This window comes from Octodon degus, unplaced genomic scaffold (genome assembly GCF_000260255.1).
Source record: "Octodon degus isolate 3935 unplaced genomic scaffold, OctDeg1.0 scaffold00215, whole genome shotgun sequence".
Taxonomy (NCBI): Eukaryota; Metazoa; Chordata; class Mammalia; order Rodentia; family Octodontidae; genus Octodon; species Octodon degus.
The window spans coordinates 3172423-3193199 of NW_004524791.1; the positions used below are offsets into that span (position 1 = coordinate 3172423).

Sequence of the window (20777 nt, forward strand, 5' to 3'; positions counted from 1 at the left end):
TTATCTAACTTGGATTTGAATGTGTGATCCTGCGGCCTCAGCCCTCCAGGTATCTTGCTGACAGGAATGTGCCAGCATCCCTGAGTGTGAGGCCGCACTCTCCCTGCCAGCCCTTCCCCTCTCCCTGCTTCCCAGTCGCTGTGATGAACGACCCTACCTACCGCTCAGGCTCTCCCAGTCTTTGCTCTCTGCTTGGACACAGTGACTGGGCCCTTCAAAACTGTGAGCTTGCGTGAGCCTCTCCTTAGAGATGTGTCAGGTTTTTTGTTTCTGTGGCAGGACATCCAATGACCTACCCAGCCAGAGAGGACAAAGGCAGCAGAGCAAGGGCACTTAGGTGCTCTGCAGTGACCCTGGGAGCAAGTGGGGTCGAGTGCAGCTGTGGCTTCACACAGGTACAAGGGGGCAGAGGCCAGCAGTGGGACCTGAGGTTCAGCCATCCTGCAGTATTTGAAAGCAGGAGGCAGGAGACAAGGACACAGATGCCTCTGCTGGCAGGAAAAGCCAAGGAAAGGCCTCTCCTGGGCCTGCAAGAGGAGCTGGCCCTGGAGGCCCTGTCTATCAGCCCAGGGGACCATCCTGCATTCCTGTCCTTGTGACTGGGTAGTCTTATGCATGCCATTGAAGCCACCAAGCCTGCAGGTGCTTGCTGAAGCAGACACAGGACATTTGTGCAGACTGCATGCTGCTCCCAGAGTAAGCTTGGCCTAGTGTGGTCTGGGCATACCATGAGGGGCAAAATTCAGCAGAGTCAGGAGCAGGGTGGGACTGAGTCACAGGACATGGTGACCCTCACGAGACCCAGATGGCAAACTATCAAACATCAGATGCACGGGCAGAACTGTCAAGCTGTTGGCCAAGGTAGCACTGTGGATGCCAGCAGTCACGTCCTGCCTTGAGAGAAATGGCAGCTCCATTGCAGGAGTGACAGGTGCACAGGAGAGACTGCTAAAGCAAGGTCGCTCAAGATGCCAAGAGGAATCTGGAGAGAAGACAGCAATCACAGAGAGAACCAGAAACTAGAACACAACTGCAGGGAGAGAGGATTTTGAAAGTACACGGAGAAGATGATGGAAATGACCACTTCTATCCCAAGTGACCCCTATGTCACAAACGGCCCTGGCCTGCCAGTCAGGACCACAGCACAGCATGTGCACTAAAACCAAGGTCCTAACGCATGACATGATGGCTCTGTGGGCAGGAGCAGGCTCCAGGTTGCCCCCACCGAGAGACCCCTCTGGTTCCCAGGCAAGAGAGGAGTTGATCGGCTAGATGGAAATGATCATTTTGGATAGGGATATAGCTCAATGGCAACAGTGACTTGCTTGGCAAGCATGAGGGCCTGAGTTCAATTCCCAGTATCAATTAACCTCCCCCCCACCAAAACAAAAACAAAAAACAGAAAACAACCCAGGAAATGATCATCCTGCCCCAGCCAGGAAACGACCCTGAGGTGTCTGGTGGGCAGGGAGGATGTCCTCACAGCATCTCACTAGAGAGTCAGCTCCGCCCCCGCTGGCAGCTTGGGCCAAGAACACTGCTTTTTTGGATATCACTTGTGCCCTCGGGGTCCGGGCTGAGCAGGCCAGGCAGCATTTCAGGATAGAGCCGGGGTGCCAGGACTGTGACACCTCTCTGGCCCACCTGGGACTCGGGGTTCAACCCCAAGTTGGAATGTCCAGGACAGGAGGAATTTGGCACTCTCCTCCTCTTACCTCAGCCCAAAGCCACCCCTGCCCATGGACTGCTGCAGGCCCAACCTCTCCAGAACTCGCCCCGTCCTTTCTGGCACAGTGCCCCTAGCCAGGGCTGGGCCTCCAGTATGCCTACACTCAGTGAATTGGCTATGGGATGGGCTTGGGGAGCTTCCAAGGGGGCTTGGGTATGGTCCAGCCAGGCTGTTCCCTCCCTATCCTGTCCATACCCACCACGGGGTGCAAGCCCACCAGAGAGCTGGCAAATAGTCTCTAAAAGAGAGTTCCAGACCTGGCTGCTGTGTCGGTCAGGAAGCTCTGCCCCATGTCCTTCCAGGCTCAGGGGACACTGAGGCAGGCCGCAGGAGGGGAAGCGTGCTTCGGGACCTGCCTGAAGCTCCACCCAAAGCCACAGCAGCTGCTCATGATTCTGGGGCTACCAGGGCTCCTCCTGTGTCTGGGGTGTCGCTGGGTCAAGGATAGTGGGCTGGCTCTTCAAACCTCTTTCTCAGTGAGGGTCAGTGCAGAGGAGGGCAGGCACCACTGCTGCCCAGAATCCCATGGCAGTTCTCAGAGTTGGGCTCCCAGCGGGACCTGTGGGGTGGGAAGGGTGCCTATGGGGGTCTCCTATGGGACCCCTCTAATGGGGCAGGGCATGCCCATCCACTAGAGCCATAGAGACTGCCCACTCAGCGTGGGGTACTGGCTGAGGACATGGGCAGCCCATGGCCCCCCTTTCCTGGGCTGCTGAGTAGGCTTCTGCCCAGCTGAGTACCCAGGAGCTGTACCCACCAGGTGCCTGGCAAGAGCTGGACCTCAGTGTCCTATGCCACAGGGTGGCAGAAGGCTGGGTCCTGGCCTAGGAAGGGGCTTGGGACAACGAGCTTCTGTGCCCTCCTGTGGATGTCTGCCTGGTACTGCTGGATGCAAGGCAGGGTGCCTGGCCCTGCCATCCTGGCTCACAGACACGGTGTCCTCACAGCTGCCCTGGAGGGAGGCCCAGGTGGCCCTGCCCAGGGCTGGGGGCAGGCATGGCCAGAGGTGGCCTCTGGGGTATCTTGAGGGAAGAGCTGACAGGAGGCAGGAGGGGAAAAGGAGTAAGGGTGAGTGAAGGGTGGCAGCGGGCAGGTCATGGGCTGTGAGCACATGGACCAAGTGAGGTGCTGGTTTTTACAGGAGGAGCAGGCTTGGGGGGGTGACACTATGGCATGGTGTGGGGGTTGGGCCAGAAGCAGGACATTCAGGTCACCTGTGGTTGGAACAAGTATGCTGCTGGTCTTTGGGAGGGTGGCACCATAAACTCAGTGGATAGGTGTGCTTGGTGTTGACCACTAGATGGAATAAGCTGTGAGGGCTGCTGGAGAAGAGAGGTGCCTAGTCTATGACCCAGAAAGGGGGAACCTCCCCAGACCTGACCCAGGTTGCAGTCCACAGAGGGCATGGTGGGGGTAGGGCCTGCAGGTCCGAGGGTGACCCTGCCTGTGACTGGCACTGCACTGGCCTCTGCAGCCTTCCCAAGGGCCCGACAGGGAAGACCTGGATGTGACCATTCAGGAAAGGCAGGGGACAACAATGCAGTGGGGCTTGGGGCACCCAAGTCCTAGTGGAATCAAATCTGGACTCTGGAGCAAGGCAAGCAGGGCTGGGTCCCTCATAGTGGGCATGGTGTGGGGGATCAGAGAGCTGGAGATCATCCTTGGACATGCCTTGGAGGTCCTGGGGTGACTCCTGGGTAGGCTGAGAGCTTAGGGCTGCACTAGAGATGGGCTGGGGGTGCGTCCATATTCCTGGGATGAGGGGAGAAACCAGGGGGACTCCAACAGCTCTGCTCCCCAGTGAACACCAGCCCTAGCCCAGGTCCTGGGACACAGCACTGAAGGGTGTGTACATTGGCCCCTGAGGCAACAAGTGTGTGGCTGTCCCTGGGAACGAGCACCTCCCACCCCACTCCACAGGAGGGAACTATAGGGTGGTGAGTGGGTGTGTGGGAAGGGCCCAGGGATTTGTGGGTGCCTTTCTGGTCCTGCCCCCCGCCCTTTTGAGATACTCCTGTAGTGCAGGCTGATCTTTAACTCACTATGTAGCTCAGGCTGGCCTCAAACTCAAGGTAACTGTCCTGCCTCAGCTTGCTGAGTGCTAGAATTACAAGTGCCCACCACCTCTCCCAGCCTGCTGGCCCTTGTAGAAAGGTCACTATAGATGAAGAAACACATCCATTTTTTTTTTTTTTTTCCTGGGACCCCTTCCCAGCTCCTGCTTCTGGGCACAGGAGGCTGGACTGCCTGGGCCTGGGTCAGGGCCGTCTCCATGGGCTGGCCTGTGGCCCTTGAGTATGAGGTCGGTATTCTTTATCTTCAGTGTGCGTGTGGGTGCTCTACCACTGAGTTACATCTCCAGTTCTTTTGTAGTTTAAGGGGTGGGGGTCTCACTAATCTGCCCAGGCTGTCTTGGACTTAACTCCTCCCGCTGTAGCCTCCCTCAATGCTGGGATTACAGGAACAGTTTCAGTACACTCGGCTGACCGTTTATTCTTGTGCAAACCCAGGCCTGTGGTCCTCACCCTGAGGCTGGGTGGGAGGCAGGCTTCAGCCCCATCCTCGCCTTGGGTAGAAGAGGCTTAAGGATGTGGGCTTACTGGGGACCACAAAGGTGAGGCTGGCAGAATGGGTGCTGTGTGTTCTATATCGGAGGGGTGCGTGGCCATCAGGTTGAGGTGCAGCCCGTGGTGGGCTGGGTCTGGCCGAGTCCCACAACCCGAGCAGTCCCCAGGGCACGTGCCCAGCCGCAGCTCCGTCGCCTGACTCCTGGTGTCCTGGCCCCGCAGCCCTGCGCCTATCACTTCACGTGCTCTGCGGCGTGAGAGGAGCAGTAGTATTTCTTGTGCGCAATGAAGGTCGACAGGCTGCTGAACCGGATGTTGCACAGGCGGCAGTAGCGGTGGCTGCCGGGCGCAGGGGCTGCTGGTGGGCCTTTTCCGGGCGCGGGCGCACCGGGGTCAGCGGGGGCCTCGGAGGACTGGGGCGGGGGGGACGGGGAGCGAGGCGGCGGGCTGTCCCGGGGGGCGTGCTCGGCCGGCGCGCGGGGGGCAGGGCCCCGAAGGCCGTGCGCCCGGCGAAGGTGCTCTACCAGGTCGCCGCGAGCGCGCCCGTTGGCGGGGCAGTAGGGGCACACGGCGGCTGGGCGGAGCGGCGCGGCGGGGCACGCGTACTGCTTGTGTGCCAGGTAAGCCTCGAGGCTGTGGAAGCTCACGCGGCAGGCCGTGCATTCGTGGTAGTCGGCCAGGGCGGGCAGCGGGGCAGACCTGTCTGGGGTCTGGCGGCGCGGCCGTTTGCTCAGGTCAATAGGGCCGTCGGCGGCGGGGGGCGCGGGAGAGCGCGCGGGCGCAGGCCCAGCGTTCGCACTTGCACTTCCCGGCCCGGGCGAGGCTGGCGGCTCGGCTACGGGGGCGTGGCTGGGCGGCGCGGGGGCGGAGCCAGGCGCGTGCAGCTCGTACAGCTTGCGGCGCCGGCGCGTGCGCGCGGGCGGCGTGGTCAGAGCCGGCGCCGCGGAACCCGGAGCCGGCGCGGTTACGGGCGGCCGGCGCGGCGGCGGGTCGTGACGCGAAGCGCAGTAGTAGCGCTTGTGCACCGTGTAGGTCTCGTGGCGGCTGAAGCGGATGTTGCAGGCTTCACACAGGGTGCGGCTGGGGTCGTCCTCCGCGTCGTCCACCGAGCTGCCCGGGCTCTGGCTGCCCTCGCTGCTCCGACCGGGCCCCTCAGCCTCTGGCGTGACCGCGCCGCCCGTCTCATCCTCACCCGCTCCAGGGCCGGGCGGCGATCGCGGAGCATCGGGCTCAGCGGGCGCGCCCGGCGGCGCCTTGGGCTTGCGCGTGGCGGGGGCGTCCTCGGGTGCTCGGCGGCCGGAGCAGTAGAGGCGCTTGTGCACGTAGTAGTTGTTGACATTGTTGAAGGTGATCTCGCATTCGAAGCAAGTGGCGCCCTTCGTCCCCGCCAGCAGCGCGGCCGGTGGCCCCGTGCCCTGCTGTAGCCGGCTGTGCACCAGCTCTGACATCTTGGCCAGGATTTCGGAAGCCTGGGGCGCTGCAGGGCCCGGGGTGGCACCCGCGTCCGGCGCGAACACGAGCTGCGGCAGGAAGAGTGTGCTGGCCAAGGCCAGCTCTCCAGGTGCGGGGCTGGCCCCGGGAGTGGGGCTGGGCAGCTCAGCTTTCACGCAGTTCGCACCGGGGCTGTGCGGCGAAGGCGTCCTCGAAGGGGCCCGGGTTGCAGGCTCTGCCCGGCCTGGTGTGCGCACTGCCTCTGCCTCCTTCTCAGCCTCCACCTTGACGCTCCGGGGGACCGTGGGGGAGTCACCACCGCTCCCGTTCTGGGGGGCTGCCCTGGCCTCACCGTTGGTGGCCTCGACCAGGGCCTTCCTGTCCAGGGCTGGTGATGGGGTGGTTGCCAGGCCCAGGTCGGCAGAGGGCAGGGGGCCGTGCAGGGCTGCATGCTGCTGGAGGCTGGAGAGCGTGTCTGTAGGGAGATCACAGTGGCACCTCAGGCCTAGCACTTGTGGACAGCCTGTTCTCATCTGTTCCAGAGCCCAGGTGCCCTGTGGCTGCTCACCTGGAGGCAGCTTGGCAGCTGGGTGTGCTGCACCTGAGGAGTAGATCTCACCCTTGGAGCCGGGCTGGCAGACCATGTGGCTGGTCACCAGGTGGCTATAGAGGATGTCCCGAGTGGTAGAGATGAAGCCACAGCTGTGACAGACTCCTGTGGGCCATGTGTGGGGGTCAGGGCCCTGGGGCCAAGGTGCTCGTGCTCCCCCACCCACACAGCCCACCTACCGCTGAGCGTGTCTGTGTGCACCTTGAGGTGACGCTCGCAGTTGGCCTTGGTGGTGAAGGCCGACAGGCAGATGAGACACACGAAGGGCCGCTCTCCTGGAACACAGGGACCTGTGGCATGGGCCCCCCTGTCCCCAATCCCAGGACCAGGAGAATGGGTGCCACAACCAGGGCCTTGACTAGCTGGGAGGACTTTCTGCCCTGGCTCTTGACGCAGACCGTGCCAGGATGTGGGCTCATGGCGTGGCAGGAGGTGCACCACGGACCCTCTGCTGTGGGTGTGTACAGGGCTCTGTGCTGAGGACAAGGGGACCCAGGTTGGGCATGCAGCTCACCACTGTGGCTGCGCATGTGGATCTCCAGGGAGCTGGCGCTGGGGCAACTCTTGCGGCACTGGGGGAAGGGGCAGATTCGCTCATTGGGATATGGCTCCTTGGGCTTGTCCTCTGTGGCTGTTGTGGCAGGGGAGCTGGCACCCTGGCGGCTGGCGCAGTAGTAGAGGAGGTGGGCTTGCAGGTTGCGCTCACTTCGGTACCAGATGCCGCAGTCCTTGCACGGGAAGATGTCCTCTATGTGTGGGGGGAGAGGCTTAGGGTGGGCTATGGTCTCTTCAGAGAGGGCTTGTCCTCCTGTGGCTCACCCTGACCGTCCTTTGGTAAACTTGACCTCTCTGAGGGTTTTCAGGATCCACATTCGTCTGGGTGGTCCTGTCCTGCCTCAGGGCCTCTCTTAAACTCAGGACCTCACACTTGCCAGGCAGGCACTTAAGCCATTGAGCTATCTCCCTGGTCCTCTCAGGGCCTCTCCTAACAGTGAGCTCCTGACTCAGGAGGCTTTGTGGCTAGGTGGCCAAGGAAGGATAGTGGGTGTATACCTGTAGACACTAAGGAGTGTGACACGTGGGGTGTGTGCAGGTGAGGAGTAGCAAGAAACCATGGGAAAAGACAGAAGCAGCAGCAGTTAGGAGAGCGTCGTCACCCCACTTGAGTGTCCAATGATGCCAGGAATGGTTAAGGCGGCTCACTGGGCAAATGTATCCCAAATGATGCTTCTGACTTTTAGTCTACAAGGGGTTTGGACTACATGGGATTTTAGGGCTATGAGGATTTCTCTGGTGTGTGTTCTACAGCAGGATTTTACATTGCTTTGTTTTTGGTTTTTGAGACAGGGTCTAATATTATAGTCCAGGCTGGCCTCAAACTAACTGTGTAGCACAGGCTGGCCTTGAACTTACGGTACCCTCCTGTCTCAGACTTCTGATACAGCAGGACTTTAAGGAGTGTTCTGTCTGTTTCCACCCCAGACCCTGCTCCATCTGCTGGCAGGTGTTGGCAGGGAGGCTGAGTTTCCCACCTGTCTGTGAGGCCAGTTCCCTGTAGAGACCAGGACACCAGGCTCTACTGGTGCCCTTAGCCTCTCCAGGGTGGGTTATGAGCCTCTGCTGCACAGCAGTGGCAGCTGGGGTGGGGTCATAGTCCTCCTCTGCTGCTCCCCAACAGGCTGCCAGAGTTCCTTCCCACCCTTCCTAAGAACCAAAGCTGTAGCTAGGTGGAAGTGACCACTGCATGTCTGGTAGAGTGTACGTGGGACATAACTGCCTGGGATGAGGTGTCAGTGCCCAAACCTGAGACCCCAGAGTTGCTGAGCTGGGCTCCTGGGGGTGGACAGATGAGTGGACTGTGGGACCCTCCTGACTTCCATCCCCACTGGTGCCCTGTCCCTAGCCGCCCTGCCTTTGGTTGGCCATGTTTGCCTTCCATCTCCCTCAGACCTCGATGCCCACCCCCAGGGCAGACAGCCTCTGCATGCAACCTCCTCCCAGCCCCTGCAAAGCCCGCTTGCTGCCTCCCCAGCCCTCACCCACATCCCTCTTCTCATGCAAGTAGCTTCAGTGCCCTGAGGCTGGCCAAGGCCTGGATGCTTCCTCAGGTCATGCCAGTGGGACCGTCCCCTCCTGCCACTCATAGTGGGTGCTGAGTTTGTGTGTAGGGGATGAGGGAGTCCTGTCCTCCAGTCCCTCAACCTCCAGGAGGTGACCCTGGGCCTCGGGCTGGGGTCCTGTAGTGACCTGAGCTCTGGGGACCCTCTTGTCCCAGGCTTGGCTCCCATGGGAACCCTGGGGCACCCCCAACCCCGTTTCCATCTGCTGTCTGTAGCCTGCCTGGCCCCTGACCTCTCAGGGTAAGCTTTCCTGTGGGTGTCCCTGTCTCAACTCTGTGCTGTTTGTCCACTCAGTGGCCTACAGAGGGCACAGTGCATCTTTTAACTTTTGGTGCTGGGGGTGAAAGCCAGTCATCTACATGAGCCCCCCCCCCTTTTTTTTATGAGCCCCCCTTTGTTGGTTGAGCCCTCCCAGGTGGGGTGGCTGCTACTTGCTACTCACTGTTGATGACTGCTGTGGCAAGGATGGATGCCATGCCGGCCTGCTGGGGCAGCAGCTGGATGTCAGGGTGCATCTGGCCAGGGCTGTTGGGCTCCTCCTTCACAGGACAGCTGGGGGTGCCTCGGGGCTCCACCGTGAGGCGCACACATAGAGCTCCACCTGCAGGCACTGGCCTGGTGATCCTGCACCAGAGGCCGTCATCTGGCGGGCAGAGGCATGGTGCTCGGCTGGTGATGCCAGAGCCCTGCCCTTCTGGCTCATCTGGTCCTGGCCCTCTACTACTCAGGAGGAGAGCAGGGCCCAGAGCCAGGTACCTGCAGTGTGCTGCCCTGCCCACCTGTGAGGTTGTGGGGACCTCTGAGTGTGGTGGGGTTCCACCCTGGGGCACCTGCCTGGTTCCCTCTGTCCTGTTTCAGTGGGTCAGGCTTGGCTGTTCCCACAGTGGCCTCTAGGGGGCAGCCTAAGACAGCAAACTTCAGGACAGCTGGTCTCCCTCCTGCCTGGTCCCCTTGCTAGGGAAGAGGTGCTGCTGCCAGATGGATCCAGTCAGAGCCATGGGCTGGAGAACACTGTGTCCCCAACATTGCCTGGCCCTGCCAAGAGCCAGCCATCCTCACTAGCAACTGCACTGAAAAGACTCACCTTTCAGGGGCCTGTGGGCTGGATGGTGGGGCAGTGCTCGTGACCCACGTTTCCACTGGATGTGGAAGCCCATGGACCACCAGCCACCAAAGCTCTGTCCCAGGGCCCCAGGGGCACATGGCTTCCCAGAGCTAGCCTACTCTCTGTGTCCACTGGGAAGTGGGGATGGGAGCTCTGTGTCAAATAGGTGGGGAAACTGAGACACAAAGGCAAAATGCTGGCCCAGCCTCATGGAGTTAAGGGCACTGCTGTCCTCAGGCCAGGCCCAACTGGGCTGTGCTTGGGCTCTCTGGCCCCTTTCCCTTACCCAGTCCTGGGAGGTGGGGAGATAGAGGGGACTGGGTGGGCGGGCAGGCAGGCACTGTGCCACAGTGCTGCCTATGCCTTCCTCCATTCCCTGGTGAGAAGCAGGCACTGGGGAAGGACACAGCTGGTGGCCAGTCCTGGGCCAGTCGCCACCCACAGCAGAGCAGACTGCTGGCGGAGACGGTCACAGACAGAGGCCAGTGTCTTGTGTCCTGAGCAGCTCCTAGGGACCCCACCTCCCACACAGCATGGTTTCCCTTTAAGGTCAGCCTAAGTAGGGCTGGTGACCCCCGCCCTCCGGAAGGCTGGGATGGGGAAGCGCCACGTGATACCAACCCTTCCTGTAGATCTCCGAGTTGGCGTCAGCCTCCGTCAGGGCCTGGGGCAGCGTCCTCAGCCAGCAGGCCTTGTCTGTAAGCAGCAGGGTCAGGGCTGGGCCCTGGGATGGGGGAGGGAGCAGTCAGCAGCAGACACCTTGGTGGGGATGTCAGAGGCCTGAAGGCTAAGGGGACTGTGGCCCTTGTCCTGGCCATTTCCGTGGTGGGCGCTGGGTTCTTGTGGCAGCCACTGCCCTGAGGAGCCACACAGGACAGATGAAGCCATCCCATACCTGTGTCCACTCCATGCTGACCCTGCATCAGAGGGCAGCTCCCGTGCTGGCAGCAGATGAGCTCTGCAGACCTGTCCTAGACTCAGAGCCTCTCTTAAGCCAGGCTTCTGTGTCCCTGCTTCCTGGCAGGCCTGCCTCGTTCCCTCCCTGTACCTAGACTTGTGGCACTGTATTGGATCAGCCCCATACCCATGTAGCCTTGCTGTCTCAGAAAGGCAGGGCCCCTCCCCATCTCATAGTTGAGGAAACTGAGGCACCAGCTATGGAGGCAACGAGCCTGAGCCTGGCCATGCGCTGATCCAGTGTAGTGGATGCCTGGCAGGAAGAGCACGCTGGGCTCAGCTGTGGGGCTGTCTCACTTCCTGTGCCCCCAACCTGAGGAAGCCTGGTGTGAGGGAAAGGGAGGCACCAACCCCCATGGGCAGGCAGGTAGACAGGGACCTCTGTGCCCACCTGCACACTGAGCCCTGCAGCCTGCCTAGGTCGAGATTCACTTCTCCGGGGGTCCCTGGTCTTGGCTACCGGGGGGCCATCAGCTTTGTGTTTTTCTGTATGCCCTCTCACTTTCTGTTTACTTCAAATAAATGGCTTTTACTTAGAAGCCTGGTATACTGTGACCTCTAACTGATTCCCATTGTCACCTGGGAAGGCTTCTACTCACTGTGCCTAGTCCATGATCCCAAGATGTGAGCGGCAGTTGGCTCACATCATGGGAGGGGGCCCTCTCCTTGAGACCCTCCCCATGACCATATGGAAACCACGAGATGAGACTGGTGGCAGGAACGAGCAACATGGCAAGGTGGAAGCCTGGCTCAGTGGCTTCTGTGTCACCTGTCTGCTGCCGTGTGGCTGGTCATGGGCAAGAAGTGCAGAGAAACCAGCCCGCTACAGACAGGCAAAAACCTTCCCACAGAGCTGTGGGAGAAAAGGGGACCATGTCCCTGCTGGCTCTGTACTACCCTCATCTGTGAGGGGCTTGGCCGTCTCTGCAGCTGGTTCCTCCAGTATGTAGGGAACCCAGAGTCTGAGGGAAGTGCCGAGTGTCCTGTCTGGCCCATGAGTAGCACTGTCTGTGGGCCACTGCTTTGACTTCTTGGCCAGCAGGAGCAGGTGGCCAGGGAGCCTGTAGGCCTCGGGACTGGGCTGCACAGAGAGGCCAGCTGTGTCCGCCATGTCACAGAGTCTGCCCCGGTGCTGTGGGGAGGTGGGAGGGCACTCAGAAGATCTGGTCATCAGGCAGTGGTCCGGCCCCCACCCAGGTCCCCTGGCTCCCTGCACCACTGGAGGGGCTATTTTTAACAGGCACCTGGGGATCATCTGGGCAGGGTGGGGACTGTGTGCCCTTTCTGGGTTGCTTGTGGCCCAGTTCGGGGAACCTGTGTGGTCACAGCTGGGGCGAGCTGGGGGCCAGCTCTGGGGACGTGGTGGGCACACTCTTGGCGCTCTGGCTGAGGACCTGACCTGTGTGGGAGACTCCGAGGTGCAGCTGGGCTTGGGCCTCCCTGCCTCAGCCTTCTGAGTTGCTAATGAATATTAATAAGAGGGTGAGAAAATTAATCTGCCTGGTCCTCCGAGGGTGCCACGTAATGATATGAAATCTAATTATTCGTCCCAATATTTCTAGCCTTCAACCCGTGCCTGACAGCCCTGCTTGGCTTAGTGCTTATCGGCCTTGGAGGCAGTGTGGTCACCACACGATAAAGCACGCGTGAGACTGCTGACGCTGCACAGTGGTCCTCTGGGGCATGCTGGGCCCTGTGCAGGCAGCCTGGCTGCGTCCACCACACTGCTGAGCCTGCCTGTGCTGCAGGGAGGTGGGAGGACGTGGGGAGTTCAGGTCGGCATGGTGTACAGCTTCCTGCCCAGATGCCCAGCTCCCATACCCCAGGAGGGGCCTGGCACCCCATTTGGGTCAGAACAGGCTGGAGGGGCAGGATCTGGGTCTCCACCTCCCTGCTTGGCTGCTAGGCCCCCAGCACCAGCCCAGAGATGGTGGCCGGGACAAGCCAGGCAGCCCTCCCCTGAAGTCGCCCAGAAGTCGCCGACGATCTGTAGTGGGGACCAAAGCCGCGCATAAGGCCACAAAGTCTGCCGGCTGATGTTTTCTTTTTCCACCCTCACCTCTTCTTCCCATTCCAAACATCCTGGAACAAGAGCGCTCTCTGGTGGTGCTGAAGCCACAGGTGAGGCAGGTGGTCTGACCCTGCCCTGCACGTGGGCCCCTGGGCAGCCCTCGCTGGGCCTCCTGCCCAGGCAGTGGGAGACTGGGCTGCAGCCACCCCTCCTTGCCCCAGGCTCAAGCTTAGTGTGGTCAGGGTCAGCGAAGCATCCTGTACCCACCCTGTGTCGTGCCCCTTCTGGCTCAGGATGCCAGGTGGTCATTTCAGATTGTCCTGCAGAGCTGGGATCACTCCCATTTCCCCCAACAAAGAGGTCACTGTCTTGCCTCCCTGCACTGATAACCATCAGAAACCCTATCTGCTCTGCATCCGCCATGGTGGCTTTTTCTAAGGCTGCTCCGGACCTCTCTGTATGGTGTGTGTGGGGGAGGCCCTGGGAAAGATGCCTGCTGCATGTGCAGGTCACGGCGACAAACACACAGAGTCAGGCTGCACGATGCCTGCTGCATGTGCAGGTCACAGCAACAAGCACAGAGTCAGGCTGCACACTGCCCACTCTGGCTCCCAGTCCTGCTGGGCGCCCTTTCCACCGCAGGGCACAGCCTCGGGCCTGCCCTTGCCTCTGGGGCCTGCCCAGCTGTGTGAGCTCTGAGCATCTCCAGCCTTTTCCTTCAAGCACTATCAACCTGGCACGGTCCCCATGGGCTAGCTGTCCGGCAGGGGACTGGGGACAAAGCCCCCTTGGCAGTGTTCGTGGGCTCTAAGTGTTGGGTAAGTGGCCAGGCAGTGTCCTGGGCCCTGGAGGGAAGGCTGTGGGTATGCGGGTGTGCCCCGACTGTGCCCCTCTGCGCCATCCCCATCACTGACGCTAGTGATGGCGCTTGCATGAGGGTACCCTGGTCCTTTGCTTGGGTCTCCCTGAGCTCTTCCTGTGTTCCTGCTGCAGTAGGAAGGCAGGGTGCTCAGGACCCCAGAAGGGCCTCTGCTTTCCTTCCCTGCCCATCCCTTCAAGGCTGCCCTGCTGAGGACCAGCACGGTCACCCTATGTGCAGTTTGCCACATCCCCCAGTGGAGCAGGATGGGCACATGGAGAGCAGCACAGTCACAGGATGCCAGGAGCTCCAGGGACCTTGAGGCACAGAGAGGCCTTGCTGTGACATAACCAGCCCCGCCAGAGCACTGTCTCAGATGTGGGTGCTGGATAGGGAGGGAGTAAAGTCATATGTGAGGTGTGAGGGAGATGGGCCCATAGGCCCCTGGACAGGAACAGTTGGCAGGCCCCCACTGGTGGGACACAGGCTGACAGCTAATGGCCGCAGAAAGTGCTGTCACGTGGTCAGCTCCTGGCCCTGCTTAGGTTAGGTGGGAGGCAGCAGGGAACATGGGGCTGTGATGCTGTCCACTCCCAGCACTGGATGGACCAGTGCACAGGGAGCACCAGGTCATCCAGCAGGAAGAGGATGGAAACAGAACAGATGCTGGCCCGGATTTCTGGGAAGTCACTGGAGGTAGACACAGAGCCAGGGCAGCTGGAGGGACAGCCATGTCCTGCCCCTTCCAGAGAGGTGGCCGGGCTGTGTCTGTCTAGTGTGAGCTTCACTATTCTAGTGACCCCTGTGCTATCCCTTGGGCTCCCCACACTCGGGCTGTGTAGGCTGACCCAAAGGCCACTCTACAACCATCCTTGAGCCAGCAGAGGGCTTTCAGGCTGGGCTGCCCTCCCTTGGTCTCATAGATGGTGTGGTAGGCCATGAGTAGAGGCTGTGAGGGACAAGTGGTCAGGCAGATGGGCAGGGCTAGTGTGGGCTGGGGGGGGCGGGTGTGAAAGCTGGCTCCTTTGCTCCCTCACCCCTCGATCCACACACCCATCGACACATCCATGTATCTAGTCATCTAGCCACCATCCATCTGTGTTTCCACCCACACATCTCATCCATCCATACACTCATCCATTCACTTACCCATCCATCCATCCGTCCACCCAGCCATCTATCCATTCATCCATGCATCCACCCACTCATGTCATCTCCATGCGTCCACCTGCACATTCATGTCTACTCACCCACCCACCCACTTTCTGTCCACTCATTCATCCCCCACCACATCTACTCACTCATCTGCCCATCACCATCTGCTGCCACCCATTGTCTTCCTGTCTCTCTCTACTCACCCACTGTCCATTCATCCTTCTACCCGCCTTCACCCATCATTTTTTTGCCTTTGATTTGTCCACTCGCCTGTCCACCACCATGCATATCCTGCTGTATCTGACTGAGTTCGGGATCTGGCTGGACCCCAAAGGGTCCTTCCCAATGCTCGGAACCCGCAGCTGTGTCAGAGAAGAGACAGCAAGTTGGTGCTGGACCAAGACCTCTGACTCAGGCTCTCTCCTGGTGCTTATTCCCAAGAGTGTGCATGAGGAACTGTGTGGGGAGACACTCTCCCCAACTCACCCCGCCATCTAGGAGCAGATGGGAAAGAGGTAGCCACACAGTCTCTTACCCCACCCCCACCAGGGAGAAGGCAGGATGCCCAGCCCTGGGGACTGATAGGACCATCTGGGCCAGGCTGCAATGTCTTCCTCAGGGCAGCTCAGGAGAGAGAACTGGGGCCCATCAGCCAAGCTGATAAGACGCCCTCTGAGACACTAGTAAAAATATTTAGACAATAAATGAAGTATCGGAAAGGCATGTATCTTTCGGAGATCAATCATCAGTATGGTGTCTGGACAGTCGGCGCCAAGGCGGAGATAGGGCCTCCCGGGGAGATAAGGGTTAATCAAGAATTCAATTCTGCAGGCGATAGTGGGTCGAGGAGGAGGGGGCCTCTTCCTGTGTAGCTTCACCCTGCACACTGGGCCCCATGTCCCTGCAGAGGGTCTCAGCCCAGTGTGGTCTCCCAGCTGACCTGCGCCCAGGCCCAGGCTTGCCCTGCAGGAAGGGGGCCTTGGCACCTGCTGTGTAAAGCGCTCGCCCAGCCCTGTACTAGGGAGACTGCAGTGCTGGACTGGGCATACACAGGCCCCAGTTCTCCTATTGCGATTTGATCCTGGTGCCTCAGCAATGAGGCTCTGAACTTCTCAGGGCCTCGGTCTCCATACCTTTAAAAAGGCCACAGCAGCACCTACCCTGTGGGGTGAGGGGTGTGAAGTGCAAGGCACAATCCTGTCTGTCTAGGTCTGAATTGGCAGCCCCAGAGGGAACGGGGAGAGACATGGAACAAGCACAACCCTGCTCTTGACCATGCCTGCCTCTGTTGGTCTCCATGGGAGGGTTTTCCTGATGCTTTGAGAGTTCAGAGATGGATCCAAAAGCCCATCCATGCATGGCTGCCTTCACCCAGCCAGCTGACCCTCAGCATGTGGCCTCCGGGTAGAGCCACCTGCTGCTGCCTGCACACCTTGGGCAGGGGAAGCTCACTGCCTGCAAGGCTCGCTCTGGATACTGCTGCTTCTCTCCAGAGGCATATGCTGTGCTCAACTGTGGTGGCAACACCGTGCTGACCCCCACTGGGCAGGGGTTTCCTTCCTGCAGCTGTGCCAGGGACCACGCCACTCAGGGCCAATCATCAGTCTGTCTGGCTATTAGGCTTTTCTAGACAAGCTCAAGGTCTTGCCCTTCCTCCCATGCTCCAAGTCCTGTTGCAGGGTCCCAAAGGTCCAGACTGGGCAGATACCAGCCCGGGATACAATGAGGAGGTGACTGCAAGCAGAAGCCCAGGCCTGGCCTGGCCTCCTGCCACCTAGTGGAAAGGCCAGTAGCCCAGGGGCCTCAGTGGTCAGTGTATCTGTGCCCTGGGAAGCTCCCACCATTGGAGGCCCCACCTACAGCAGAGATGGTTGCAGGGGATGCTGGGATTTAGGGCTCTGGGGTCTGCCATTGGGTGTCCCTCACAATGCTACCCACCATCCCCTGAGGCACTTGTGGGTAAAGACCAGACTGTGACTTCAGGCTAGTGCTGGGTGCAGTTGCCAGCACAGCACCTGTCTTCAGGCAGAGAAGTGCCACCACAGGTACAGCCTTGCCCTCACTGGAGGAGGTGCTGTGACCGTTAGGATCAAGAAGCCAGCACTGTGTGGCCCTGGCCACCCTGGGTGGATAGCCTGAATCAAGCCACACCTGAAAGCCACATGAGGAAATAAAAAGGTGCCAAGCCTCAGCCATGCTTGTGTGTTGTGGCACCTGAACCTGGGCACTGACCTGAAAGCCACTTGGCCCCTAAATGTACACTTCCAGGGCCAGACTGAGTCTCTCAGACACTGCATACAAGCCCTTCTTCCTTCTGTGTTACCTGCTTGTGCTTACTAACATTGACACTCTCACCATCAGCACAAGGACAGGACTGGGTTGAGGTCACCCTCAGCTGCTGTGTGAGTTGCCACTCCAGCCATGGGTCCTGCCTACCCAGTGCCACTGCTCCCTTAGGAGCAGCTCCTCCCATCACTTCCTGTTCTTCCCTCGACAGAGTGTTGCCCTGAGGACACTCTGTCCTCAGATCCTGGTCACCCCAGCCCTGCAAGTGGTGGCAGTGAGGAGGCTCCTTACCTGTTCCGCCTGCCCGGGGGTTGATGCTCTGGCCTGGATGCTCCCGTGGAAGGGGCCCCAGGACAGGCCCTCATCGAGGCTGAGCCGGGCCTGCACACAGCTCCGGCCATCCCGTAGCTCCAGTTGCAGCTCCTCTGTGGGGAGATAGGCAAAGCAGAATGAGTCTGCTTGAGGATCCCAGCCACCTTCTGCAGGGAGTCATCCTGTGGCACCTGAGCCTTCTCCCCCAGGAGCGTGGCACTGGGTGGCAAGGGGACTGCCTGGCTCTGGGGCTAGGCCGGCCCGCTGTGAGCCCCGGGCCACTGCGCTCTTGGAACCGGGACAATGGGCAGACAGCTCTGAATCCAGGGACAAGTGTCTTTGTAAGGGGGACAGGGCTGGGGCGAGGGGGCCCCTGGAGCCTTGGGCTGCGTGCAGCCCTGTACACCCTGACCTGTGCCCCTTGCCGTGGGGCGGAGTCTCCGCCGACGTGGCCATGCTCCCGAGGGCCTCCCCAGGCCTGGCTTGCCGCCAGGGTTGCTGCCCACGGCCTACGGGGGCCTGCCTCATGGGTCTGTGCCTGGCTGGAGCACTGCGGTGGCCCCACTTCCTGGAGCCCCACCGGGCATGCTGTGGCCTTAATGGGTGTGATGATCAGATAAGTGGCTGCCTAATGGCAGAGATAACGTGTAAATACACCAGGAGGCCTTCGGAGACAGTCTAACTGGGTCTTTGTCTTCCCCAGGGCAGATAAGGTGGCAGGGGACCAAGACTGGGACGGCAAGCGGGTTCTGTCCCTCCTGTTGCCACAGCAGCTGTGATGGCCCACCCTTCCACCACTGCTCTGCCTGACTTAGGGCGGGTCCGGTCTGTCCACTGAGGTAGGCCTCAGCCTGGCCAGCACCATGCAGCTTTCATGGGGACACTGACACTGGTCCCTGCACAAGTGAGGACACTGAGGCCTGAGGGACCTGCAGCTAGCAGTGGGTGGCAGGATCTAAGCCAGACATGGTGCTGCCCTGCTCTGGTGTGGTGTCGGGTACTCTGTCCTGGATGCATCTGCGTCTCTGGTCCCCATGGCCCTTGGGAGTCCCCAGGCGCCTGTGGTGCTCAGTTGCCCATCTGCAGTGGGGCCTTGGAGCCCACATGAGGCCAGGACACCGCAAGTGACCCGGTGGGCCCTGCACTGGCCTCTGTCTTCAGGCGGCTGAGAGCCTGTGGCCCACCTGCATCCTGCGCCTCCCATACCTCTCCCAGTGGCCTGTGGATAGGGACTGTCAGGGCAGGCCCAGCACCATCGCTGCAGTGCTCACATCTACCCTGTCACACCCATGGGGGTTCGGGCTCCTCAGGGGGAAGGAGGCACCCACAGGCAAGCTGCCTCATACCCTCTCTGGAGCCCTGATCGGCCCAGTGCCCCAGATAAGAACTTGCTGGATGCTTCTCGTGTCTTCTGGTGCAACGGCAGCTCCAGATCAGGCAGTGCCTGCTTCTGGGCTGGTCAGGGCAGGGAAGGACGGGAAAGGTGGGCGGCCGGGTCTTGGGGAGACCAAGAGGTGAGGATGGAGAGAGCAGGATGCTCACCATAGCAACCCACTTCCCTGACCTGAAGGGCCGGTGGTATAGCTCAGCGGACTAAACGCTTATTTAGGTAAGTGCAGGGCTAGGGTTTGATCCTTGGCACCTCAGGCTGTGCTGGCCCCACCCCCGGGCGTGCTGAGCCAGTGATGGAGTCTGGGCATGAGAGCGCATGCCTGTAATCCCAGCACTAGGAAGGCAGAAAATAGGAGGATCACTATGAGTCTGAGCTGTGTAGTGAGACCCTGCACAAAAAACAAAACAAAACAAAAAGTCAGGGGGGCTTGTGGGTTAGCTCAGTTGTTTAAGTATCTTCTTGGGCAAACCCAGTCAGGCGCAGGGACCACAGTTTGATCCCCAGCTCCACATGCTGTACTAGACCTGCCCTTAAGGCAGCCTGAGCCAGCCAAAAAAAAATGCAGGCCATGGTGGGTGCCTGGGTTAATAGGATAGCACATGTGAGCTCAGCCTTACTCCTGTGGGTTGTGCAGGGCACAACCTATGCTCCTGCCCACAGCAGCCTTGGTGATGTTCGTACCATCTGCCAACATAAGCTGAGGACTGATCCAAAACATGCTGTGTGTTTAAATAAAAAAATAATGTGTTGTGGTGAAAGACACTTGGCCACGAATCCTCCTCAAATTCCTGCCCCTTGCTTTGAAAACACTTATGATTCTGGAAATCCTCTTCTCTGAAGATGTGATAAAAAATAAAGTGAATGCCAGTCTGGCCCAGTGCCATCCAACAGAAAGGCAGAACCCTTAAACCATGATGCTGTGTCCTCATCCACCTTATTCATGGGTCTGGCACTGTGAGACTTGTGGCTTTTCACCCAAGTCGAAATGACCATGAAAGGGAAGCTTGAATCAACTGAGGACATCGAGGCAGCCTGGCCAGTACGGCAAAAGCTTCTCAGGAAAGAGGGCTGAAGGGTGGCTGCAGAGAGTGGCTAGGACCACGGGATGGGTGTGTGGAGGAGGGCTCAGAGCGGGCCCCATGTCCACCTATCTCTCACTGCACCATTTTCTTAAAACTACCCATTCGTCACACATTTTGATCACACCACATCCTTCTAGCTCCCGCTTTTGCTGCAGACCCTCATTCAGCCCACACAGGAACAGGCCGGGGCCAGGGCCAGCACAGCACTGCCCCAGCGGGAGGCAGCAGTGTATCGGGAAAGGGGCAGGAAGAGGCACGTGGGTGCCTTGAGGGGCTCACTGGGGAGGAGAGCGAGGCCTGAGGCCCACAGGACAGAGACCAACAGCCATGGGGATGCCAGCCCCACACCACAGGACACCTTGGGGTAGGAAGCCAAGCAGGGACCACACAGGACGGTGACCACAGCTTGGCTGTGCACTCCCAACTCAGGGCTTGCCCCTGCCCGGGGCTCCTGGGAGATGGAGGTGGGGTACAGGCAGATCCCACAGTGGTCCCATAGGGACCAGGCCTTGCACAGGGACAAGACTGACTCACCGCTGCACCTGTTATCTGCAGAGCAAGTGCACCCTGGGACGTGGTGTACCCCACCATGCCCCTGGAGAGTAGGATGGGAAGTTCTAGCCCTCAGGACTCCAGGCCTGATGGTGTCCCTGGGGTGGGGCAGTGCTGGGCAGAGGACTGGGGCCCGGGTGCCACCAGCCTCAGTTTCTGCTGTGTGGGGCTCACACTGGTAGTCAGAGCAGGGCCTGCTGCTTTCTCCCCAGGAGTCCCTCCTGCATCAACTCTGGCCTTGGCCTGGGGCTGTCCCCTCTTTACACACTCAGGAAGGGGCCCCAAGAGCTCACACAAGTGGCCTGAGTTCATGCACACAGCCTGCATGTAGCCACTCTGCCTAGACACATGGAGGCCTGCGTGCCCTGAGCCTTGGTTTTCCCACGCTGAGATGGGGAGGCCTTGGGTCAGCGTGGGGCTCCCTCTGGCCCCTGCTTGTGCCACCAGCCTCCCTGAGGGCCAGCCTTGTCTATGGAAATGGCTGTGGCCTCTTGAGCTCAAAGTCCAGTGGCCCCCAGCCTCCAGCGGAGGAACATCAGCCTCTGCGGTGGGTGTGGGTGCCCACCCCACCACCACAGCCCCGATAATCTAATCGCCCATCACTCCCG

At 60.1% G+C, this 20777-nt stretch overlaps 1 protein-coding gene across 6 annotated transcripts in view; it reads right to left on the bottom strand.

The window, feature by feature from the left end:
• Positions 1–4206: 4206 nt before the first annotated feature.
• Positions 4207–20777, bottom strand: part of Zfpm1 (zinc finger protein, FOG family member 1) — a 48448-nt gene continuing 31877 nt past the window's right edge. For 3 of the 6 annotated variants that reach the window (XM_023705173.1, XM_023705171.1, XM_023705175.1), the window contains 7 exons: positions 17122–17255; positions 10184–10286; positions 8900–9100; positions 6852–7085; positions 6517–6612; positions 6296–6442; positions 4207–6202 (listed from right to left, as the gene is read on the bottom strand). In XM_023705173.1, coding sequence (XP_023560941.1) covers positions 4530–6202; positions 6296–6442; positions 6517–6612; positions 6852–7085; positions 8900–9100; positions 10184–10286; positions 17122–17255 — 2588 coding nt within the window. In that variant the 3' untranslated portion in view covers positions 4207–4529. The remainder of the gene's footprint in view (positions 6203–6295; positions 6443–6516; positions 6613–6851; positions 7086–8899; positions 9101–10183; positions 10287–17121; positions 17256–20777) is intronic. The other 3 variants (XM_023705172.1, XM_023705174.1, XM_023705176.1) reach the window with 3 other exon arrangements.